This window comes from Amphiura filiformis, chromosome 19 (genome assembly GCF_039555335.1).
Source record: "Amphiura filiformis chromosome 19, Afil_fr2py, whole genome shotgun sequence".
Classification (NCBI taxonomy): Eukaryota; Metazoa; Echinodermata; class Ophiuroidea; order Amphilepidida; family Amphiuridae; genus Amphiura; species Amphiura filiformis.
In genome coordinates this window covers 2,199,731-2,223,095 of record NC_092646.1, presented here as the reverse complement: position 1 = coordinate 2,223,095, position 23,365 = coordinate 2,199,731, and the positions used below count along the sequence as shown (strand labels likewise).

At 37.6% G+C, this 23,365-nt stretch overlaps 1 protein-coding gene across 1 annotated transcript; it reads left to right on the top strand.

The window, feature by feature from the left end:
• Positions 1 to 1,905: 1,905 nt before the first annotated feature.
• Positions 1,906 to 23,124, top strand: LOC140141685 (protein-glucosylgalactosylhydroxylysine glucosidase-like). Its single transcript, XM_072163597.1, has 12 exons — positions 1,906 to 2,218; positions 8,597 to 8,718; positions 9,496 to 9,606; positions 12,145 to 12,376; positions 13,398 to 13,806; positions 14,442 to 14,631; positions 15,445 to 15,660; positions 16,789 to 16,998; positions 17,425 to 17,699; positions 19,761 to 20,064; positions 21,228 to 21,329; positions 21,874 to 23,124. Exons 1-12 carry the CDS (start codon positions 1,965 to 1,967, stop codon positions 21,960 to 21,962), a joined length of 2,514 nt encoding a protein of 837 aa, XP_072019698.1. The 5' UTR covers positions 1,906 to 1,964; the 3' UTR covers positions 21,963 to 23,124.
• Positions 23,125 to 23,365: the final 241 nt, after the last annotated feature.

The window sequence follows — 23,365 nt, the reverse complement described above, 5'->3', positions numbered from 1 at the left end:
GCTTGGGTCATGAAAGATCACATTATATCATTTTAAACAAAATGAATTTGATAAAACTTTGCAGACGATTAAGTTTACTGGTTCAAATTTCAAAATAGTGCTCTTGATTCAGTAGTAGAATTGTAGCCGATTTTCTCTAATACGTATATCCGACTAGAAAACAGAATAATATTGTAGATTGCATATAGACTATAGTATTGTAGAATTTAATACAATCATGCGTCTTTGCTGTCAAAGGTTTTGTTTGAACATTTTGAACATAAAAATAACAGACAACACGTCATGAAATATAGAACACGCATACTTTCGCTCTGCTTTCACAAAGGTAACAGCCCATGCGAGCAATCTGAATAAACCATATCAGCAATTCATTTAGGCCTAGTTACAATCATGGAAGAAAGAGATAAGAAGGAACCACAACGAACGCATTCACTTTGTACACTCCCTTTACCGACATTTAATTGACATTGTTATTCATGAGGATTTACTTTGATCAATACCCCGCGTTAAATAGGTGATTGGTATTGTACTCCATGTATTTGCATGTCTTCTGGAGCGTGTCTGAAGGATGATTTGAACTAATGACCTTCCGTGCAAGCACTCTATAGGATTTTCTCTGGTGACGTGATCATCGGTCATTGATGGCCTACATCTTTTTCTTCCATTTCGCCCAATTTTCCCGAACTTTGATGACTTTTTTCTCAGAGTTGGCAGTCTTTGGCACTGAAACGAGTTAGCTAGTTACGATTATACACATATAAACTATTAAATTAAACAGGTTTCATGTACCGGACTCAACCGGAACATTGTACATTATTTAAGAATATTTTACATCGATTTTACATCGAAAAAGACACCAAAATCTTACCTTATTTGCTAAAGATGAAACTCAGCAAAAAAACGGCCGATTTTGATGACCTTTTCGATGTTTTAAAGGACATTTTCTACATAACACGATCAAGAAAACAGTTTGACTGTAGATCCCAAAACAAAGCTACTATTCAAGTTCAGAGCATCAGTGAAATTCCATAATCTTACTTCTGGGTAGCGTTTGTTTGTTCTTGGATGGGTTTGTTATAGTTTTTTCCAGTAATTATTTCGCCAAGCATCGATCGCGGTAAATGGATCATACATGAAAGTAAGTACCATTGATAGCTTTTCTTTTCATGCGTCAATAGATATGCGGATTAAAACTTGGCCGATCGAAGTCGTTGTGGTTCCTTCTCATCTCTTTCTTCCATGGTCTATTGTAACTGTGGTTCTTGTCATTAAGCGCAAATAGTTATAAATTTATTTTTTTATGAGAATGGGCCCTAAGCATGCTAAGTGGAATATACCATTATGGGCCAACATGCTTTAAAAAAAATCATTTTATAGGCTATAGCTAGGCTATTAGGCCTAGTATTAGCTAGGCTATTAGGCCTATTAGGTAGCCTAATTACAGCCCGATTATATTGATTTTTCTAAGTAAAATGCTAATCCCTATACAATGCATTCAAAAGTCCAGGGAAATTAATGAGGTGTCACTGGAGCTGGAATAAATAGTACTACTTGCATATTCATTTTACAAATTATGCTCATATTCTTTACATTTTTTAACATTTTGTGAACTCTTTACATCCACGGTGTGTTGCATTCTTTGGTAAAATTATTTATCTTTCAAATAACCCAAGGCCAGGGCGAGAGATAGCTATATATCATATATCATCATTAGGGAGCTATAATTTGTACACACATATCAATGCCTTTGAGCCGATGCACTGACAGACACAAACTTTTATTTTTGAAGTAGGCGTCGTGAAACTAGAATGACAACAAATTATTCTATTATTATGACGACCACGCTACCCTTTGATTTCATTGGTATGTTATGGAATATTTCACTTTACTATATTTTCCACATGACGCTTTTTGTTATTGTAAACTGACTCTGACACGGACGCTAAGCGACCCAATAACTTCCCATGTCTTTTACGCACTGCATTGACAAACTGGGTGAAGTCAAACATATTGTTGGGGCAGGGCACTTTAAAATGGAATATTATAAAATGTCTTTCATATATATCTTGTTGGGATTGTGTATGGTACCGTCCATGTTTTCTTTACCAGCAGCAGACGAAGATGTACATCAAAATGCAGAATGGAAATCCTCGCGACATAAACGTGCGAGTGGGCAGAGAGATATCAGTACACAGCCGCTTATCTTTGAAAGTACAAGGTGAGTTTTAGTTCTGTATATTATTGTGTCGTGTGGATGTACAGACAGTAGTAGACTTAATACTATAATAGAGATGTCTATAATATCTATCTATATATATATCTATATATATACGCAACTGATTTTATATCATATATGCATACATGCTATACTTCGTCTCTCCTATATACAACAATGTCATTGTCATACACTCCCACTCTCGGGCTCCAACTGCTTTTGACAGGTAACATACAGAAAACCATTGTTAATGTAAGCATCACTGCACTGCAACACTTTGTATTGTCAATAATTGATATTCTGCAAATTATCAACATGCAGTTCTTGCAAAATCACTGCTATTATCATTGTAGTTGTTTGCCACGTCTTTTTAGATATTGCTGTCGATTTTCATCGTCACACTTCCCCCTCCTCCTGCTCATCCTCATTCTCATCATCATCATCAGCAGCATCGTCATTATTATATCTTTTCTTTCTTCTCTCCTTCTATCTTCTTTTTCTTTTCTCTTATTTAGCATAAAAACCGGTGCACTTTTAAGGAATATATGAAAAATTGTTTACAACATATACCAAGTATATTTTGTTGTCTATCAACTAAAGTACAATTTCTAGGAGAAAGAATGCTTCTTTTTATAAATCCATTTTATTGGCTGACATATTCTTCAGAAACATCTAATATTGCTCCTGTGAGACCAATTCAACATTACCCGAACTATTGATGTACACAAAATATGTCGAAGTACAGGGTGTATCAAAATGATTGGTACCATCAGTTTCCAGTGATTATGGACAAGACCCTCACAACAAAATGCAACATGGGAGCTACATTATTTATAGATGTAAAGTCATAAAACTATAAATCCTGGGCATTTCAAGAGGATTCAATGTTGCATATTGAAGAACAGCCTTGTCAATAAACACCAAAACCTGATGGGTACCAAACATTTTGATACAGCCTGTATAGAGTAGATGAGAACATGAATTGGATTCCTGAGTTTCACAAGACAGTCGTCTCAGGTCAGAGGTTTAGTAGGCAGTAATTTATTCTCCGCCATGGTTCCTCTTTCATTACCATGCATGTCAAGTAACAGGGTAATATTTCACAGTTTTCAATAGTTAGGTTACACCGCAGAAATATGGAGTAGAAAATGGTAAATTGTTTGGAACAGCGCTGTCGATTGGTATACAGATAACATATTGAGGTGTGCTGAAAATGTTGCTGTGGATGTATTGTAAGCATAAAATTTTATTAGAATAATATTGCATCTATTAGTAGAAAGTGTAGAAATATTAGTGAATTGGTTTTACTATTTCCATGGTATAAGTATTAAACACCGGAAGTAACATCAAAACCTGTACTTACTGCTATACTTTTATGTGATTTAGTAGAAGTCCTCTTTACGGTACTGAGATACGGCAGACGGTAGCCATGGTAGCGTGCCAATAAATACAAGGAATGTTACGCTATAAACATGATAAAAGGTGCATGCAAGGAAAGCAACAAAAACCAAAAGTGTTCAAAATATGCACAATTCCTAGACTTCTCCGTAGTCCACTTGCCCATTTTGTATACTTTGGCTATTACATTTAAGCATAAAACTCTGATTTGTATTAATTGTGTGCAATTGATCTGATCTTTTCAGTCATCGTACTCCCTCTGTTTACTAGCTTCCGATTTTTAACTCGGGCTTTCGCGATTAATAACATGGTAGATTCTAAAGTCAGAATTGTTCAGTATTGAAGTGCCATTATAATTAATGCCATTATAATATGTTGCATAAGTTGGTATGTGTAAAGATTGGGGATAGGGAAAAAGCAGTTCAGCACAAAGGCGAAGGGTATTATTTTGGCCAGCCAAAAAAGTGGAGCAAATCATCATTTGGCAGGCCATTTGGAATCATTCATAGACTATGCAACAAGTCCACTCAAAATTCAACAAATTGTACATTTTTCTTAATGTGGGCGTATAACAAAGCAATAAGGTATCCGACCTTACATGCAAACGCGTTTATTTTCCCTACTTGTTTACACCCCCTTTATAATCAAATCAAAGCATTTGAGATATAGCATGTTTACATTTAAAATCCAAACTTTTGAAGTAAAAATATTTAGCTTTTCATTCATATTTTCGACCCTGTGTAACGGCGTGAATAGATTTTTCACACTTGATAAAATATGAATGGTTAAATAGCTTACGCACTAATACCTGGTATAATCAGTATCGTGTCTAAATCTACAGTCCCCTAAGAACCACCCTAAGAATTCATTTTATTTTATATTATTTTTTTTATCAAGATAATTGTGAAAATATATATTTTTATAAGTTTCCTAAGTTCCTATTCAAGTAAATACGAAAATACGTAGACATCTTTGACTGTAATTAACAAACCATCTGACATCAATCGAGAGTTCATGTTTATATAGGCCTACTTATTATGTAAGTAGGTTTTCACGACATTACTAAATGCATAAATAAACATCTCAAAAAAAGTAACTAACCCACCCTAAATAAAGACCATTATTCAAAAGTGGTAATTATATTACATATCTGTAAAATGCGTTGGAAGCAGAATTTATTTCTGCACATTTGACACCTCGTTTGTAGCAATGGACTAAATATTGACGTCACCATAGTCACAGCGTACATTTAAATCAATGTAGCCCAAATATTGAAAGTTGCAGTAAATTCTATTGATATGTGTATGATATCTGAGTGTTTTTGTATTGTAAAAATTTGTATGTAAGTGCAACTTTCAAATTTGGACCTCACTACATTAAATTGGCCGGTGTTTTATTGTTTTCTGGGATATCGTATCAAATGAGGTGTCAAAATGCGCAGAAATAAATTCTGCTTCCAAAGCATTTTACACATTTGTAATACAATAGCCCATTTTTGAATAATGGCCATTATTTAAGGGGTTAGTTACATTTTTGAGATGTTTACAATAACAAAGCGTACATAATGGAAATTAAATTTCACGAGTCTTTTGAAAGAGTGAAAATATTGTGTTCTCCAAAAATTATTTCTGCAACTTTCACTGACACATAATGGGTTCAAAATCAGAGCCAATATTCACGGTAGAGTACACATTTAACGCTCTCTCTACGCGGGTGTCGACTGCAGACGACAAGTTTAAAAAAAAAATTGTTTATTTTCATGCCTATATTTGGAATCAGCATGGAAAATTAATTAAAATGAGTACAAACAAGCCTAGTATTGGTTCAGTGGTTCTTTATATAGCTTTAGCTTGATATTTTGAGAAAATACTCAAAACTTGGACTTTTTATGTTGAAGCCTATGGCTATAGCACGCAGATCATTAATCTTGTCTGGTGTGTTTGCAAAGTTGTCGTTAACAATTTAGAAATGACTGATTTAACAAATTTTGACCCAAATTCAATAATTATATGAAAGGTTTGATAAACACATGGCTATGGCATGGCATACAGCATAGAATCCCACTGTGATAGAAGTTTAATAAAATAACATTAAAAAAACCCGTCAAAATACCGGCCACTCACGAATCACGTTATATTAAAGCATGCTACTGCTATGTTTTGACTGTAAATTACCTGGTAAACAATTTACTAATGATTGAAATTCACTCTTAATTGGAGTGACCTGGGATTCTGGGTTAGCATTCAAAAATGTTGAAGGCTATTTTACCATTAAAATTTATGATTTTACACATTAACAAATAATACTAATAGAATAAAGCTTTGGTTAACTTTACTTGAAAAATACAATTTAATCATTTACCGAAATGACACTAATATGTCAACAGTGTGATTAAGGTTAGCAACTATTTTAAACTGTTACGATTTGGTAGTTCACAGCATCTTGCGAATGTTAGTGGGTTTAGGCAAAAATTGCGTTGTCACTTTGTACTTCAGTGTGGACACACTCATGCGCGTACGCAGGAATTTTTCAAGGGGGGTGTGATGATAAAAATACTAAAATAAAGAAATGGCCGCGTAGCGGTCATCCCGTCGCGCCTGCGCGACGCAGGGGGAGTCTGAGGGGGGATGTGCCCCCCTCAGAATTAGAACCTAATTGAAGCGATTTGGTGGACAATTTTGGCACTATTAGTGTGTAAAATTTTAAATTGAAAAAGCCGAAAATTTGTGAAATGATGGTCCATGAAGCCTTTCGTGAACAAGTTTTTTCTTCAGTTGTAGGCCTATAAATTGTGTTAAACACAAATTGGTAAATTTGGGGGGGGGGGTGTCTGAGGGGGATGTGCCCCCCTCAGAAGTAAGAAACTTTTGCAAAATGAAGACCTAATTGAAGCAATTTGGTGGATCATTTTGGGACTATTAGCATGATTAGTGTGTAAAATTTTAGTTTGAAAAAGCCGAAAATTGGTGAAATAACGGTACATGAAGCCTTTCGTGAACATGAGTTTTGCCTCCTGCAGAAGTTATAAAAATTTTCAAAATGAAGGTCCGATTGAAGCCATTTGGTGCATAATTTTTACACTATTTAAATCATTGCTTCAAACAGAAAAAAGGGCCCGAACTCAATTTGTACAGTTAAAACCTTTACGTATGTTGCCGGGGTAGGGTCCGGGGGTTAGGGTGTGGGGTGTGATGTGGAGAGGTGTTGGTTTTAACATCATAAGGCCCTATATCCATGTCAATTAACAATTAAAACCATTACGTACGTACGTTACCAGGGTAAAGGTGTAATGATGTGTGTGTGTGTGTGTGGGGAGTGTTAACACTGATGTATTGACACATTTACGTACGTACGTTTCCGGTCAATACCGGGTATAGGCCTAGGGGTGAGATAAATTTGTTTGGGCGGGGTAGTTATGTAATAATATGTCCCATATGCCTTGCTCATCTCCCTCCTCTCCTCTTCCCATTTCCCCCCTCTCTCTCCCCTCTCTCGATCTCTCTCTCTCCTCTCTCTATCTCTCTCTCTGTCTCTCTCTCTTTCTTTGCCTTTTCTCCCCCCATTTTAAATTTTTTTGGACAGATCCAAGGGGGGTGTTTCACACCCGTAACACCCCCCCCCCTGCGTATGCCAATGGACACACTGTAGTCTATACCCTTAACATGCTTAAAGTACTCGTTAGTACTTGCACTTATTTGGAATCGTCCTACAGATCTCGTTTCACACTTTGAAAGAGAGTATAAAGTTGGGTCGCATATATGTCACAAGATTGGGGTTGTTATGGTCAATGTTACCGCGTGTGGGAAAATACCGAAAATTAATGTATTTCCACAACCCTCTTATGTCTCATTTCAACTTCTTAGAAACCAGGGGCCAGTTCATGAAGATCATCTTATATTACAACAGTCGTAAGCTAAGTTTGACATACATGTACGCGGAATTTACTCTAAATGTTACTATAAGGTCAATAAAAACAGACACACTTCTACAATAGTCTATACAGGGTAGACGTAGGAAGCATTGTAACATCCCGGGGGGGGGGGGCACTCCAACTCTGGAGGTGACGCGTATGTAGGGCTGTTCAGCATCGCTGTCACCCAAAGATCCCCTATTTTTTTACGAACACATGCTCTGTCACCCGAAGACCCCCTATTTTTCCATTTGATCTGTCATCCAAAGACCCTTACAAATTCAATTTGAACAGCAACTTTCATTTATCACTGATTTTGTTACTTTTTAGAACTAGAAATTTGATTTTCGAGGTTTTTGCGACGCTGTTTCGGCTCTCACCCAAAGATTCCATTTAAAAAAAGGTCATGTTCTCACCCAATGACCCCATATTTTTGACATTTTGCTCTCACCGAATGCCCCTTAGTGCGAAAGTGCCAGCCCTACACCTATATCCATTTCATATTGAAGTGCCCCTCCCCCCGGGTGTAACATTATACATTTCATCATGCCAACCATTACAAGAACATGACTCAATAGAAACATGGAATGCGAAAGATGAGTTTGAGATCCTGAGAGGGGGTAAGAAAAGGAAAACAACCACGCACATATATTTATATATTTTCAAGATAAATAAATCCCTGCAACGAGGCCTTTTTAATCATTGGATTGTACTTGGTCAATTGAGAGGTTCTGGGTTCGATTCTGCTCAATTGCACCTATTGGATCCTCTCTCAAACGCTTCATTTTGTGATGCACGTAGTTTAACGGGTCATGATGAGCACTATTAAAATAAACTCCAGAGTTTGGCCAAGAATGTGAACATTAAAGTGCGTAATGTGGAGGTGACCGAACCAAAGACCTTTCAATTAAGCCGGGCACTCATACCGTTCGATGTGAGCGACTGTTACAAGGTTATTTCACTTCGTGTCGTGTATGTGACCATTGCAATGTACAACAAAGTTACACACTCTAAATAGACATGTGTTATGTGCAACCACATTATCATCGTATTTTTCTGTTGTGTTTTTGTAGCTTACCTGTGTCAGGCAATGCTGTTGATACCCGCTATATGCCAGTCGTAGGGAATGGACACCTTGCTACAACTATTTATAGTAATGCTATCTATGTCAACGGACTGTACAATGGGCGACTAGGTAGGTACAGCCCTACAAACACACCCCGTCCCCATTTGTAAAAACCTGCAACCCTGGACCCTTTTTGTGTCTAGAAAGTACCCAAACCAATGGACCGAAATTAACCACCCGCCCAACCGAAGACACCGATTGGACACTCACTCCAGACAGTTTACATGCCATTGGGGTAACCCATACCCTAGCAAATAACGTGGACATTGAATTAAATGGCGAATCACACACTGCTTTACATTTTGGTAAAGTGTTCTGAGGCTTGTGGATCAACGTCCAGGGCAGGCGTTGTGCCTGTGCTTGCTTTCTTCCTTTTTGCTGATTCCAATAACTATGAACGTCCTCAGTTGGAAGTGTGTCCCCATTTAGGTGGTATAGTCAGATCAAGGTCCACCTTTGCAGGTCTTTTCGAACGCCACCACATAGAACACACCCACCTCCTCCACACAGAAAAGTGATGGTTTTAAGCAGTGTGAATGTGTTTTCTATAGCATGTAGCCTCTCTGTACTTAGCCATCAATGTCCTACCATTGTCAAATCACTCTAATACCATGATAAATGTAATGCCATGTCTTGTTTGCCATGTCTCCAGACACGACAACAAACGTATCATCGACATACCTAAGCCACACATCTGCTTTCAAAGGTGGTACGAATCTATGATTGTTTTTCTTTTTAAGTGTTCCTTAAATATGTTGGAAACCATGGATTATAACTTAAGGGCCCCATGGTCTGACTTTCTTTTTGCTCATACTATTTCCCCACTATTCTTCAATTAATACTCAGGTACTTCTCATCGTGCTAGAATACCATCATACAATGCAATACGTGTAGACTTTCGAAACAATGCGGATAAGGTGGATGCCACTAGAAGCTATCAGTTACAAGCTGGCAACGGTAAGAACTACTATTTGTTTTTTTTAATAAAATTCTAAATTAAGATTCATTTGTTCATGAAAATAGTCAATATAAGTGCATCTTCCGTTAGATTGAGAAATTTTGCTATACTTAGCACCATGCTATCATGCTACAACATGATAAATAGGTTCATTTAAAAAACTGACATTTCCATTATTGTACTTGATAACCCCAATTATGAACACAACGTGCTCGTTATTGTGATTAAGACAATTTGTTCATTATCGGGAGTATCAAGTTAGTAAAGAATAATTAAATTATTTTGTATTGCTATAGACCTTTTTCCCTCTTTCCCATCATGCACTATTCCAGGGGGGTATGAGTGTCGCAAAATACATCATCTCCCCGGGGGAGTACAGAGTTATGTTCATTACATTCTGGAATACGGACATTTCGGCTGGTGCCTTCATCACAAAAAAGGAATCCCCAATAAACACGATAATGGCGCCCGATCTCTAATACGTTTCGGGGGCAAAACAACAACATTTCTATGCCTTATGGACATGGTGTCATCACCAAAAAAAGTTTCCTGCTATTGAAACCTAAGTTTGTATACATTTTATAGATATAATGGTGAAAAACTAATGACGGGACACGCAGTGATATTTTGTCGGCGTCCGTTCACTTTTTTTCGGAGATGAAAATAAGACGTAAACAAATATCTCTTACACAGATGTTCTGCATCGCTCCGTAACTGCATCACTCGTGTATTCAATAATTGCATAATTAGTAACATCGATGGCCTTTACGATAATCCGCATATATGGAATCAGTATGCCCATATTAAGACAAAATAATTGCAAAGGCCTGGCGAAGACCATCGTATGCACACGATCTATGAGGTTGATGAACTACGTCATACCCCCTGGAATAGTGCATTGTGGGATAGAGGGAAAAAGGTCAATATGCTCATCATTCAAGAGGTATTAAATCATAACTGTAATTTGGTTTTGTTGTTCAAAAGGCATATTGAGGTAACTGAGGTTAACAAAGCTCTCCATTTAAAGGGACCCTTCGTGATCCACAGCCTCACCAACTTTGAATTGTAAACTACACCCCTGATAAATTTTGTGACTAATTTTGTATTTTTCTCAAAATATAACTACACACTGGTAATAAAAGTTATGTATAATTAAAGGGGGCAAGGAATCCAGTTACTTCACTTGAAATTTCAGTGATTCAAGACAAGTGGTTCATTGAATCATTATATATGTTAAGAAATGAGGTACATTCTAGCGGTACCTCTTTTCTTATCATAAATAACGTACCGCTTGTCTTGAGTCACTGATATTCCAGTGTAGTAACTGGATTCCTTGCCCCTATAATATACAAAACGTGTGGTACCAGTGTTTTATTATTTTGGGAGAAAATTGCAAAAATAGTCACAAATTAATCAAGAGGTGTAGTACCATCTTAAGCATTGAGATTGGGACTACATAATGTTTGTGAGCATAACCTATTTCTTGTAGATTGGGTCGTTTGCCAAGACATCTTCCAATGTGTCTCTCTGTTGACAGACAGATAATACACACAGGCCTATGGGGCACTGTAATGCATGCAAATATGTGTAGGTCTAACTCACACAAATTTAGTTTCAGAATCAACTGAAATTTTGTAAAAAGGAGGTCATGCTAAAATCATGAAATAACCCTTTACGGTTGTATCAAAATGTTTGGTATCCATCGGTTTTGGTATTGACGAACCTGCTTCTTTAAAATGTAAAATTGGATTCTCGTGAAATATCCAGGAACATAATATAGCATTTATATATGAACAAGGTATCTCCTATGTAGTATTTTGATGTGGTAAAGTTAATTCTTTATTACTTCCGTAGTCCGAACTGTGCGCCAAGCGTAGACGAGCGTACACACAGAAGAAATAAACAATCACGCTGATTGGCTGATCAACGGACTTGAGAACAAGCCGGTTGACCCATTGGTCGTCGGCGCGGCGCGTAGTAGGCGACCTTGTCACTTCTACGCGATCGCAATTCACCAGCGCGTACCCGGACCACGGAAGTAATAAAAAATAACTTTAGTCTTGTCAAAAATCACTAGAAACTGATGATGTAGTATCATTGTTTGCTGGGAGAGTTACGTGGACTACTTTGAACAACATTCATTCAAGTTGAATGTATTTCAAACGAAAACAAGAGGATCCTAAATTAGAGAAGTCAGATGTTGCAGATTTATGAATAATAGCAATATATCCACTATGCAACGGTTGTTCAAATATGAACATGTTAAAATAAAAAACGTTTGAAAATAAAATGGAATTTTATACTCAATCACTGAACGACGAGCGATTGGTTCCTGCCAATAAGGTAGAGCGCTTTTTGTTACGTTGCGAAAAGCGCATTACCTCATTGGTCTAATACCAATCGCTCGCGCTTCGCTCAGCAATGGAGTATAAATTCAGCTTAGCACAAAAAAATTTGAGTTGTACATAAGTTGAACAAACTTTGGGTAAAATGTTTAAAAAAAGGTTAATGTTTCTTTAAACGTTTTTCTTTAAAAGGTTTATGGATTTCAACATTGGAAACCCCAGAGGTTACAGTAAGTGTTGTTATCTATGCCCATCAGTACTACCACCATTTACTGATTACCAGAGTGGCAATAGCTAGAAAGGAAACGGAAACAGGCAAGGATATAGAACTGAGTGTAACCAACAATAGAGGGCCAGATAGTGAGGATATTGATTTCAGGACTGAAGTATCGTGTGCTGGTATAAATATACCAGAAATGGATTGGTAGGTATACCATTAAAGGAGAATTTCGTGATCCTAGCATCGTCTTTTTATGACATTTTTCAGTAGATATCCGCGAAAAAAGTTGATTCCGATTTTGCGTTTGCGAGTTATGCATGATTATGTGTTTTACAGTGTAACACTGCTCAATAGGCCACTGTTGTAATTTACCAGAACGAAATTCAAATTTGGCGATATTTTTGCTAAACGAATGAATCTGCAAGAAATATTTGGTACATAAACATTATGTAGCCAGAGGTATTGAACATTGAACATTGACCAATTAATCATTGCACAACTGAATTTTCCCACTTTCCTTTTTTGATGCAATTGTTTAGCTTCCCAAATTTGGACCTCCTGGATCTTGGGCCCTTGATCCGTGCCCATGTGGCTCTGCAGCATTAAATTCGATCCTCCTTAAGGGGGTACTACACCCCTGTGGTAAATGTGTGACTATTTTTGCATTTTCTCAAAAAATAATAACACACTGGTAACAAAAGTTATGTATATTATTGGGGCAAGGAATCCAATTACTACACTGAAATTTCAGGGACTCAAGACAAGCGGTTCAGTTTATATAATAGGAAATGAGGTACATCCTAGCGGTACCTTATTTCTTATCATAAATAACGTACCGCTTGTCTTGGGTCACTTGTCTCAGTTGTACTGATACTAGTGTTTCCAGACTCAAAGTAGCTTCAAGCTGTAAACTGTAGTAATAGCGCCCCATAACAGCTTACACTTTGTACCCCAAAATTAAAACCGTAGTCCAAAATAGAGTGCCAATTCAGAACCTCTCTATAATTCGACTGCTTAGAAGTGGGTAAGTGCAATAGCTGCCATGTGTAGCTGCCACGTGTAGATGAGTACAATATACTGTGTGTAAATTGCAAAATGTTTACAGGGCAGCTATTGTAATTATACCCACTTCTGGCAAGTATTATAAAGCAGTAGGAAGTGTATATATTGATGTTTTTTGTCGTTTATCATTAATATTTATATTGTTTAATAATTTTCTTCACAGCAAATACATTACCGGCACCATCAAAGAGCCCGAGACCACCGGCAGTGAAAAAACTGTCGTACATGTTTATTACACAGGGATACCCAATACATTGACATTAACTGCTGCAGAAGGATCAAAATCCTGGTTATTTGCCACATCTATTGACATTACAAGTTCAAGGCAAGCACAAAGTGCTTATGGAATGTTAAGAGACCTTAGTTTAGAAGAACTGGAAGGTGCGCATGTTAGAAGATGGCGGGACAATTGGGATGATGGACGAATCGAAATAGATGGATCTTTGGAGCTGAAGAAGATTTTGTACGCCAGTCAGTATTATTTGAAGAGCTCATTGCCGGCGCCAGAAACTCATCAGTCCAAGAATGAATTTTTTGGAGTTAGTCCTGGTGGGCTTGGAAGAGGTGCTGAGGTAATAAAATCTTAGTTTTCCCCCTTAAATACAGCCAGCAAAAGAATCAATTAAGGTACCTGTTATTTTCACCCCTGTATATCCTGAATAAAAAAGACAGACATGTTATCATTAGAACCAGTAGAACCTGCTTTAGTTCAAATTCGTTGAAATCGGTGAAGAAATATAGACCCTGATCCAAAATCCCAAGGAAAATCCAAATTCAAAAGTGCCAGATTGCTCCAATGAATGACCGATTGATAAAACGCAACGTATAGCAGCCGCTCTGGACATAACAACATTACAATCCACACCTTAGCTCAAACTCTTGCGTTTCAATTTACCAGCGAAGTGTTACGTGTAATCCGATTATCACTATGTCAACTGGATCACGCTTTTGAGTTCTGCACCACGATCGAAATGATCGCAACACAAAGTCTATGGCATGTACTACATTCCAAAAGGTGCGTGATCCAGTTACTAGGGAGTTATGTAACCACTTCGCTGGGGAATTAAGAGGGAAACAGCTCAACAAGAATATAAGTGTCTACGAGTACGAGGTGCGAAATCCACTCGATCGGTAGTAACCATACATCAAGAAGTCATCCATATAATGCTCTTTAACTGAAACTCATTATTACTATCACCTTATGCAGGGCATGGACTACCAAGGGCATGTTTTCTGGGACCAGGAGACTTGGATCCTTCCTCCTATTTTATTACTGCAACCATCCGCAGCAAAAGATATGCTGAAATACCGAATAGAAAGAATGAGACCTGCATACAAAAGGGCATTAGAAGATGAATATCAAGGGCTGCGGTTCCCTTGGGAAAGTGCTTCCACAGGTGAGAAATGAATTTACCATTTCACTAGAATCTATGTTCATGCTCAACTATCAGGGGCACAGTTCTTAAACCCCAATACATTTGTACATTCATTGAATGACCTTTGAAGATTTGGGTACAAAACTCATACTCTGCAACTTGAGGTCAAATTTTGCACTATGATTATGTAATTGAGGTTATTGGACTATGCCATTGGGACGAGGCTCTAGTGATCCAGAGTGTTTCGGAAGCCATTGCAATACATCACGTACGCAGTAGCGATGTTCGCTAACGATGTGCGCATCGGTGTGATTTCTTAAACTGCTGCCCTCATTCGTCAACCTACGAAGCATAACACAGTACATGCGCAGTGTAGACGGCTGGTGGAATAGGTCTAGTGATTTGTAGGGTTAAACGCAAATCGCAAATCTGGATTTTCAGAAAATTGCCTATTAGACCACAGTGCCAGTCGGGCGCGGATCTAGGTTTTTAAAGAGGGGAATGGGCTCAAAAAATGGTTGGTTGTCATGTTTTTAATTTTTGCCTACTTTCTCTTTCCCATCCCCATTCCCATTTTTTTCTTGTAACTTTTTTAGGGGTGGAGCGGTACCCTGGATGCTCTCCATTTCCTTTTTATACTTTCCTCTCAGACTATTATCAACTTACTTTGAACTGGTTTATTTGATCTAGATCCCAAATTCTGCCTATTGTTTAATATACAACTTAACTGCCAATAAAATATAATAGAATACCTTGATGACAAGAGCTACCTTTATGTTACGGTGTCTTTTCAGTATTTTCAAAATTTTGATTGTTTTTTGTCACCAATAACAGGAGAGGATGTCACACCGGATACTTGCATTGCATGTCGGGAAAACGAGCAGCACGTGACCGCAGACATAGCCTTTGCTGCACGCTTGTACGTAGCTGCAACAAGAGATATGCGATGGCTGGAAGATGAGGATGGCTGCGAGTTTATTATCGATATGGCCAAATTTTGGGTATCGAGAGCGAAATATGATGCGAATATGGATAGATATCATATACGAGGCAAGTTATAATATTTTCTTAACAATGTCTCGATCTGTGTGTGACGTAAACATGCACAGGTATGCCTTCCACATCTTAAGGCAGAGGCACGGGGAGGAAGCACGTGGCCCCACGAAAAATGTAGAAAATCAATCCTATAGGAAAATTGCCGTAAAACGGCGTGTGCCCCAAACTACCCCTATCAGGCCCGGTGGCCCTCCATGGGATGACTCACGCTGCGCCACACACCTTGAAATAAATTCAATTCTCCATTGTCTCTGTTGTACTGATACTAGTGTTTCCAGACTCAAAATAGCTTCATGCTGTAAACTGTAGTAATAGCGCCCCAATACAGCTCACACTTTGATACAAGGCCAAAGGTCACTTTACGTCGCGTTACTATGCAAGCAGCCATATTGTTTTAACCTTATAAATAAATGACATGGCCACAATGTAAGATTACTTGCCCATATTTGTTATTGTCTGTGTGTGCGACGTTATCGATTTTTTGCAGTGCAAACCATTTCTTGCTATGTCCGTTATCCATTCTCAGCGATATCACTTAAAGCACTTTACATGTCATTTGTGACCTGCGCCAACGAAATGGGAGTTGCTGTTCTTGAAGACACCTGTATCAGTGATATGTCCTTTGTGAATGGTGACATAATATATATGCTGTACACTGTATTCAATGCTGTCCCCCATTCATAAAGGCCATACCACTGCCAATAATCCAATAGATGTTTTCAAACAACGAACAGCAACTCAACAGTTGGAACGTCTCGAAACTTGGGACTTCAAGCTCATTTAGGGGACGGTTTATAGTAGTCTTGCATTATAATTGAAGACCGAATTAAAGACTAATTTGCGTCTGACGCCAGGGCAAAAGCGCGGCGTGATTGGTTGCTGACCTGCGCAGTACGGCATTTTTGGTCTGGTTTACAGGACGTCATACGCAAACTAGTCTGTCTTCAATTAGAGTCCGTATGCGGGAATCACGACGAATTATTAGTAGTAGATTTGAGTCCAGTCCTCGTTTACAACATTAAGTGTTATGGTATAGGGTTGGGGTAGGGCAGTCTTGTATGACTAATAGTGTTGCACCCTATTCGGCAATCGCTCCTATTCATGAAAATTTCATTTTTGTAGGTGTGATGCCGCCAGATGAGTACCACACAAAGGTAGACGATTCAGTTTACACAAATGTTGGTGCTAGCTTAAGCATTCATATGGCAAATTATACAGCATGTCTATGTGAGCAGAGGTTCCCTGAAGAATGGGATGATGTAGCCAGTAAACTACACGTGTTATACGATGAAGACAAGGATTATCATCCGGAATTTGACGGCTATTCTCCAGGTAAAAACTATTCCCGCATTCATCAGGTCCCTTTCATGTTTATTTCCTGCTGTGTTCAGCTTAAATACTATACTAATTAGACCTGGATATTGCTTGCAAAAAAGAAAGGGACTATTTTCTTCCATGGCATCTGAAAAAGGTGCTTAAAAATCATTGAAAAATACCAAGCTGTATAGCCACATGTGCACATTTCAGAGTAACATGCAAAAATGACATGTTTTCTTCCATTATTACAGTTTTGATGAAAGGTTCCACCAATTCATCCGCGGCACATCGATTTACCTACCCAACCGGTGTGCTCCTATCTAGTCCCAAAAAGGATGGCACACTGTAAAATTGTGGTCTTTACACTTCAGTGGCTTAAAGCAAAAAACTTCTCATATCTATATTTAGGTATAACCCTGTTTTACCATGCTTGCTCTACAGAGGACACGTCACAAAATGAAGCCTTCTCCAACATCACCAACGAGAAAGTAAAACAAGCAGACGCTATTCTCTTAGGCTATCCATTTACATTCGATTTCACCAATCGCGAGGCTCGTAGAAATGATTTGAATATCTACCGCGGTGTTACTGACGAATCAGCGCCCGGTACGACTTGGGCGATGTTTTCTATTGGTTACAGGGAAATAGGCGATGACGACCAACAGAGGGAGACATTTGAAAAGTCTTATAAGCCGTATGTTTGTGAACCGTTTAAGGTACAGTTGGTAAATCATCGATCACAACTGTATAAATAAATGTGAATTAAATGAGCAACAAAACGAAAAGACTTGCGTTATATTTAAAAAGTACATAAAAAGCTTAAACTATAAGATGTCTTGGGATGACCGTGTTTCAGAGGCTTCATTCAGTGAGTGCTCTATTCAGAACCACCAAACATTTTATAATTAGCATATAGGCGAGGTCTGCTTGTTCTCTATTGACACAGGGCATTATTGAGTGAATGTCTCGTTTCACAGCCACTACTTATTTACTTATATCTGTTGAAGGGCCACCATTTTTGTTTTACATTAAGGGATCTAAAATGAGCTTTATTGTGTTTCGACAGTATTTTTGTGGGACATGAGAGCACCTCGGACCTATCGAATTGCATTCTGAATACGAAGCATGTCTTTCTGATATCAAATAATTTTCATTTTTGAAAATCACAATATAATACAAATTTTATGACAAATTATAAAAATTTGATAGTTTTCAAATTTTTGATATATAACAGTCCTCGAAGTAATTATATAAATCTAATGATATATTCTTAAAGTGTATGTAGCAGGGAGGAAAAGCCGACGGTCAATTGAAAATTTTGACCTTTCATATTGAAGATATGGATTTTTTTCCCAAAAGACCTAATTTTTTTGGTGTTTTGGGAAAAAATCCATATCTTCAATACGAAAGGTCAAAATTTTCAATTGATCGTCGGCTTTTCATCCCACCTACATACACTTTAAGTATAAATCATCAGATTTATAAAGTTTACTTCAAGTACTGTTAAATATCAAAAATATCAATTTTAATGATTTGCCATAAAATGTGTATTAAATTGCGAATTTCAAAAAATCCAAATTATTTGATATCAGAATGACATTCTTCGTATTCAGAATGCAATTCGATATGTCTGATGTGCTCTGATGTCACAAAATAAATAAGCTCCAAACGTTCATACCCCAGCCCTTAACAGATAGACGGGGTGTGTATGTTAACTATTCAATAGGGGCAAACTTCAGTGAACGGTTCTTTTTTAGTAGGTGAGGGGCAGCAAACATGTCAGGTACTTTGTCCTGAAGAAGTCAGAGCTACTCAAGACGAAAGCTCGACAGTTATAAACTTGTCCGACAGCGAACCCGCTAAAAACTTACTAACTGGTACAGCCCAATGTCACATACCCTTTAACATGATGCAGTCATGTCTACAGTAGAATTCATCTCGACCTTTGCAGGACTTAAACCCCATTAAAAGCTATTAAACCAAGATAACACTCATTGAAACAGCTCAACTGATTAAATCGGATCTTCTCTGGTTGTGCACAAGTGTCTGTTTTACATGTGCAATATCGCAATAAAGCTGGTATTATAGCTTCAGTTGGGTAACCGATTATAAAGGAAACGAAAGGAAACAATGGTATGTGTACCTTTGTTCACGAAATGAGACAATGGCGTGCTTTTTGTAAACCAGCATTCTTGAAAATGAGCAACATAATGATTGTTGACTTAACACGGTTTGGAAATAATTTCTTCATATTTTTGGTGTTATCTGTCGTTTACATATCCTTCCTAAAACACAAAAGTGCGACCCTCTCCAAACACCTAAATTAGCTAAAAATTTAGGACATGTTACAAAGCTATATTTTCTAGAATTTCGTAGAATAATTTAAATGTAGCTTGTACCGTTTTTTTGTGGCATCCTTCAGAAGTGAGCGGTCCGATACCAATATTTTCGGTCAAATCTCCATTCAATTAACACGGGGAGTTGGCTAGCTATGCATTGCCCTCACTCATATTTTACAAAAGTGCGACCATTTCCTAGCTGTAATTTTAGGTCATGTTAGAGAAATGTATTTGCTAGAAGTTTGGAGAATAAATTAAATATTGGCTGGTTATTTTTCACACCGTGAGTGATGTTAACTAGGCAAGTGTCCATTCTTCCAACATACATCATTTGTAGAGGTCACGCGTCAATGGTGAGAGCACTGTGTATTGTGTATAGGAAAACGCACAGTAACTGCAGTATGATGCACTAACTTATGACTCTATTCTTTATTAAAGGTTTGGACAGAAGCAAGCGAAGGTGTCGGTGCTACGAACTTCCTCACAGGAATGGGCGGTTTTCTTCAAGCTATACTGTTCGGATACGCTGGTTTCCGTTTGCAATTAGAAAGTCTTTATTTCAACGCAACACTTCCACCTGGTGCTACAGCTCTCAAAATGGTTGATATGGATTATCTTGGAGCTAAATTAAACATGGAATTTAACAGGGATCAGATTAAGATTGTGCTTAAGGAAATGAATCCGGCTTTGCCGTTGGAGATTGAGCTACTGGATGAAGAGAGGGTTGTTGTTCTCAAACCAGGTGCGTCATTTTTTGGGTTTAGGGAGCACACCACTAAATAACCGCCTCATCGAAATTATGTAAAAATATCATTTTTCGTTGCTCCTTTTGAGGCCTTTCCGGCGCTTTTTGAAATATTTTATGATAACCTGTCGATTGCAAATCCATGAAAGTTTAACATATGTTTCAATGTATGTTTCAACTTCCACCTCGTTTACCCGATAGGAGCCATTAAACAGCGCCCTCACTGTTTTGACATGTTCTCAACCTGTTTCTGCCCACTTTTTAACTAGCCGACATATTTTCTCGATAGTGATAAAAATACGACTTTTTTTTTGGTGATTCAAATGCGTGCACAGGCTTTACACTTTATATTTTACCAGAACTCAGCAGGGTTGCACAAATGGCGCATTGATTTATTGGTGTGCTCCCTTTACATGTTACCTTGAGAATGGGCGACCAATGTCATAGCTTCTTGTCTGCCATAAATTTCAACAAAACAGTAACCATTAATGTTTGTTTCAAGGGTCGCTCTGTGTGGAGACACATTTGGGTCCTGATGGGACCAAGCTCAAGCAAAATGCTCAATCAGGCTATAAATGCCTACATAAGTTAGCTGGCATATATGCAACAATATGAGAGAAAAGATTTAAAGATAAAGATCGAGTAAAAGAAGGCCACTCCCAACAATCAAGTGAATAGGCCTACTCTACTGTCAGCCTCTCCAAGTCATAGAAGTAGTGGATACATGCAGTCTGGTCTTATTCAGTGTGTATGAGTCTAACGTTCACAAGTTGGTAACGATATTTCCCACCGGTATAGTTGTGCCACACACAATAAAATTACTAGAATTATTATAAAACATGAACTTTATCCATGGCGTTGTCTTTTTTTAAAGAGAGTTCTTGTTTGACATCATCGGCAAGTGCATCCACTCCATCTTTTACCTAAACTTCGTATCACGCAATGTGCATATGTGCGAAACGTTTAACATTGTACCGGTACTCGTCTTTGGCATAAACAAGCCATGCATATAATAAGTACAATGTAAAGTGTGCTGAGGCTTGTGGATCAACGTCTAGGCGTTATGCATGTGCGTGGCGCACTATAAATCTTTTTTTTAACCAAATACCAATGGTTCTAATATTGTTCTAATATTCTAATCATGTTCTAATATTTTATAGGTCCAGACGAATTCGTATACAGAAACCAAGCAGCTCGATTTTACACCAGCAAATCTAGTGGATGTCTCTTACCACCTGACAGGGTCCTTCCACTGAAATCAGGTAATTATAAATAAACCTTTTGAATTATTGAGTATACAAGACACCATCAAACATTCCCTTTGGCACACTAACACTAACTCTAAACATGCTAAACACTAATCCAAACCCTACCCTATCCGTAAACCCTAACCCTAACCTCCAATCCCAACCCTTGCCCTAAGTTACCAAACCATATCCCAAAGACATTGTCTATTGTCTTGTTTGTTTTAACTTTCTCCACGTGGGTTTCGACTACAGACGACAAGTTTCAATTTAAAAACAAAATCAAGCATTTTAGAATAGTACATTTAAATGACCATATTATAGAATCAGTGTGAGTAATGCATGAAAAGGAGTACAAACAAGCCTAGTATTGGTTCAGTGGTTCTTAAGATGGCTCTTGATATTCAAGTTTGAGATAATATCCCAAAACTTTTTACGTTGAAGACCTAGCACGCAGAGCAATAATATCAAACTAGATTGGGAAGACCCCAGTTCGAGTCTTTTCAAATTGTGACTTTTCAAACAACTTGTATTCTATTATCTCTGACCAATATTGTTTCAGGTGCGACAGATATCCACCGGACACACCGCTTGCTTTTTGTAGTCCTCTCATCACTTCTTCTTTGCTGGTATGCAGTCCACAGAAGGTAGGATTCGAACCGGAGTCTCATCCGACGTCACAGCCTAAGTCCAACGTACATTCTCGTTCAAACATTGCTCATGTATATGAGCTTATATGTCACATTTCACTTCTCTTTAGCTCAGCCTGAAAGGTTTGCATACATAGCAGCAAGGATTTCAACCGACATCTGATCGGCTACCATTGCAGGCTGAAGTAGGCTACAGTTCTGTAATTTACAATTACAGCGCAGGTTATTTTCATGATTTATGAAATACACATGGAGTATTACATTACAAAATCGGCCTATAGGCCTACATAATTGCCGTGATCGTGTAGGGGTACAATTATATAAATTCCTATACCATAATATGAAGCTTTGAGCTATACCACGAATTGTTAATAGGGCACACTGCACAATAACAGGCCCTTTCAACTCCTATACACGCTTTAATATGTGGTTAGCGTAAGCATACTTTTTGTGAAAATACCGAACTCGCCTTCGCCTCGGTATCACACTCGAAGCCGTCCAACAATAATCTCACGGACAAATGTCGATTAGAATTCAGGCCCTGCTCTCGACGAACCAAAATAATTATTGTACAGTACTGATTTGTGAAAATTTTGTTTAAATTGTTTACAAGAAATAGCTACAATAGGCCTATATTCTATTTTTTGTAGTAAAATCCTGAAATTAAAATGTACAATGCATGTATTATACACCCTTTTAAATTAATCTGTGATTCAATATTATAGTGTTATGTAAAATATGCATGTGATGAAAGTATTGTGTTTATATGAATTTAAATTGTACATAATTGGTCCTTTTCATGTTTTAATAAGTAATGGAATATAGTAATAATAAAAATATATTATCGTCAACCGTTCACACTTTTTGTAGCTTACTAAACCTATTTTAATTCTAAACATTGTTAAACAGAATTATTGACTCAAATAATAAGCCCTTTCAAACGCACAATATATTCAAATGTAAACAGCGCCAAAATGCTTTTGTAATCTGCGGTGGAAAATATTAATATTAACCTATAGCATTTTTATATTTTGTAGCGCAAAATAGGGATCTGCTTGACACAATTTTTGTAATTAATGTGAATATATTTTTGTATTTATCAAGTAGAAATATATATTTTATTACGAAGTTATTTTAATACATGGTGTGCGCATAAAAACGGCACATAAGGCCGTATAAAATTAATATTTTGGTTCTCGTCCAGAGGATTTTCATGAATTGATGAGGGAGGGAGGTGTTTTTTTTTTTTTTTTTTTTTTCAGTGTAAGTTTAGTTTTGTGTGTTGTTTTTGGTTTTTTCCAACAGTGCTCGAGGAAACGATGAGGCACTTTTTTTTTTTCAAATGTGAGATTCTGAGGTATAAACCCCTAGAGTACCACAAAAGACTTGGAAGTGGTCCTTGTT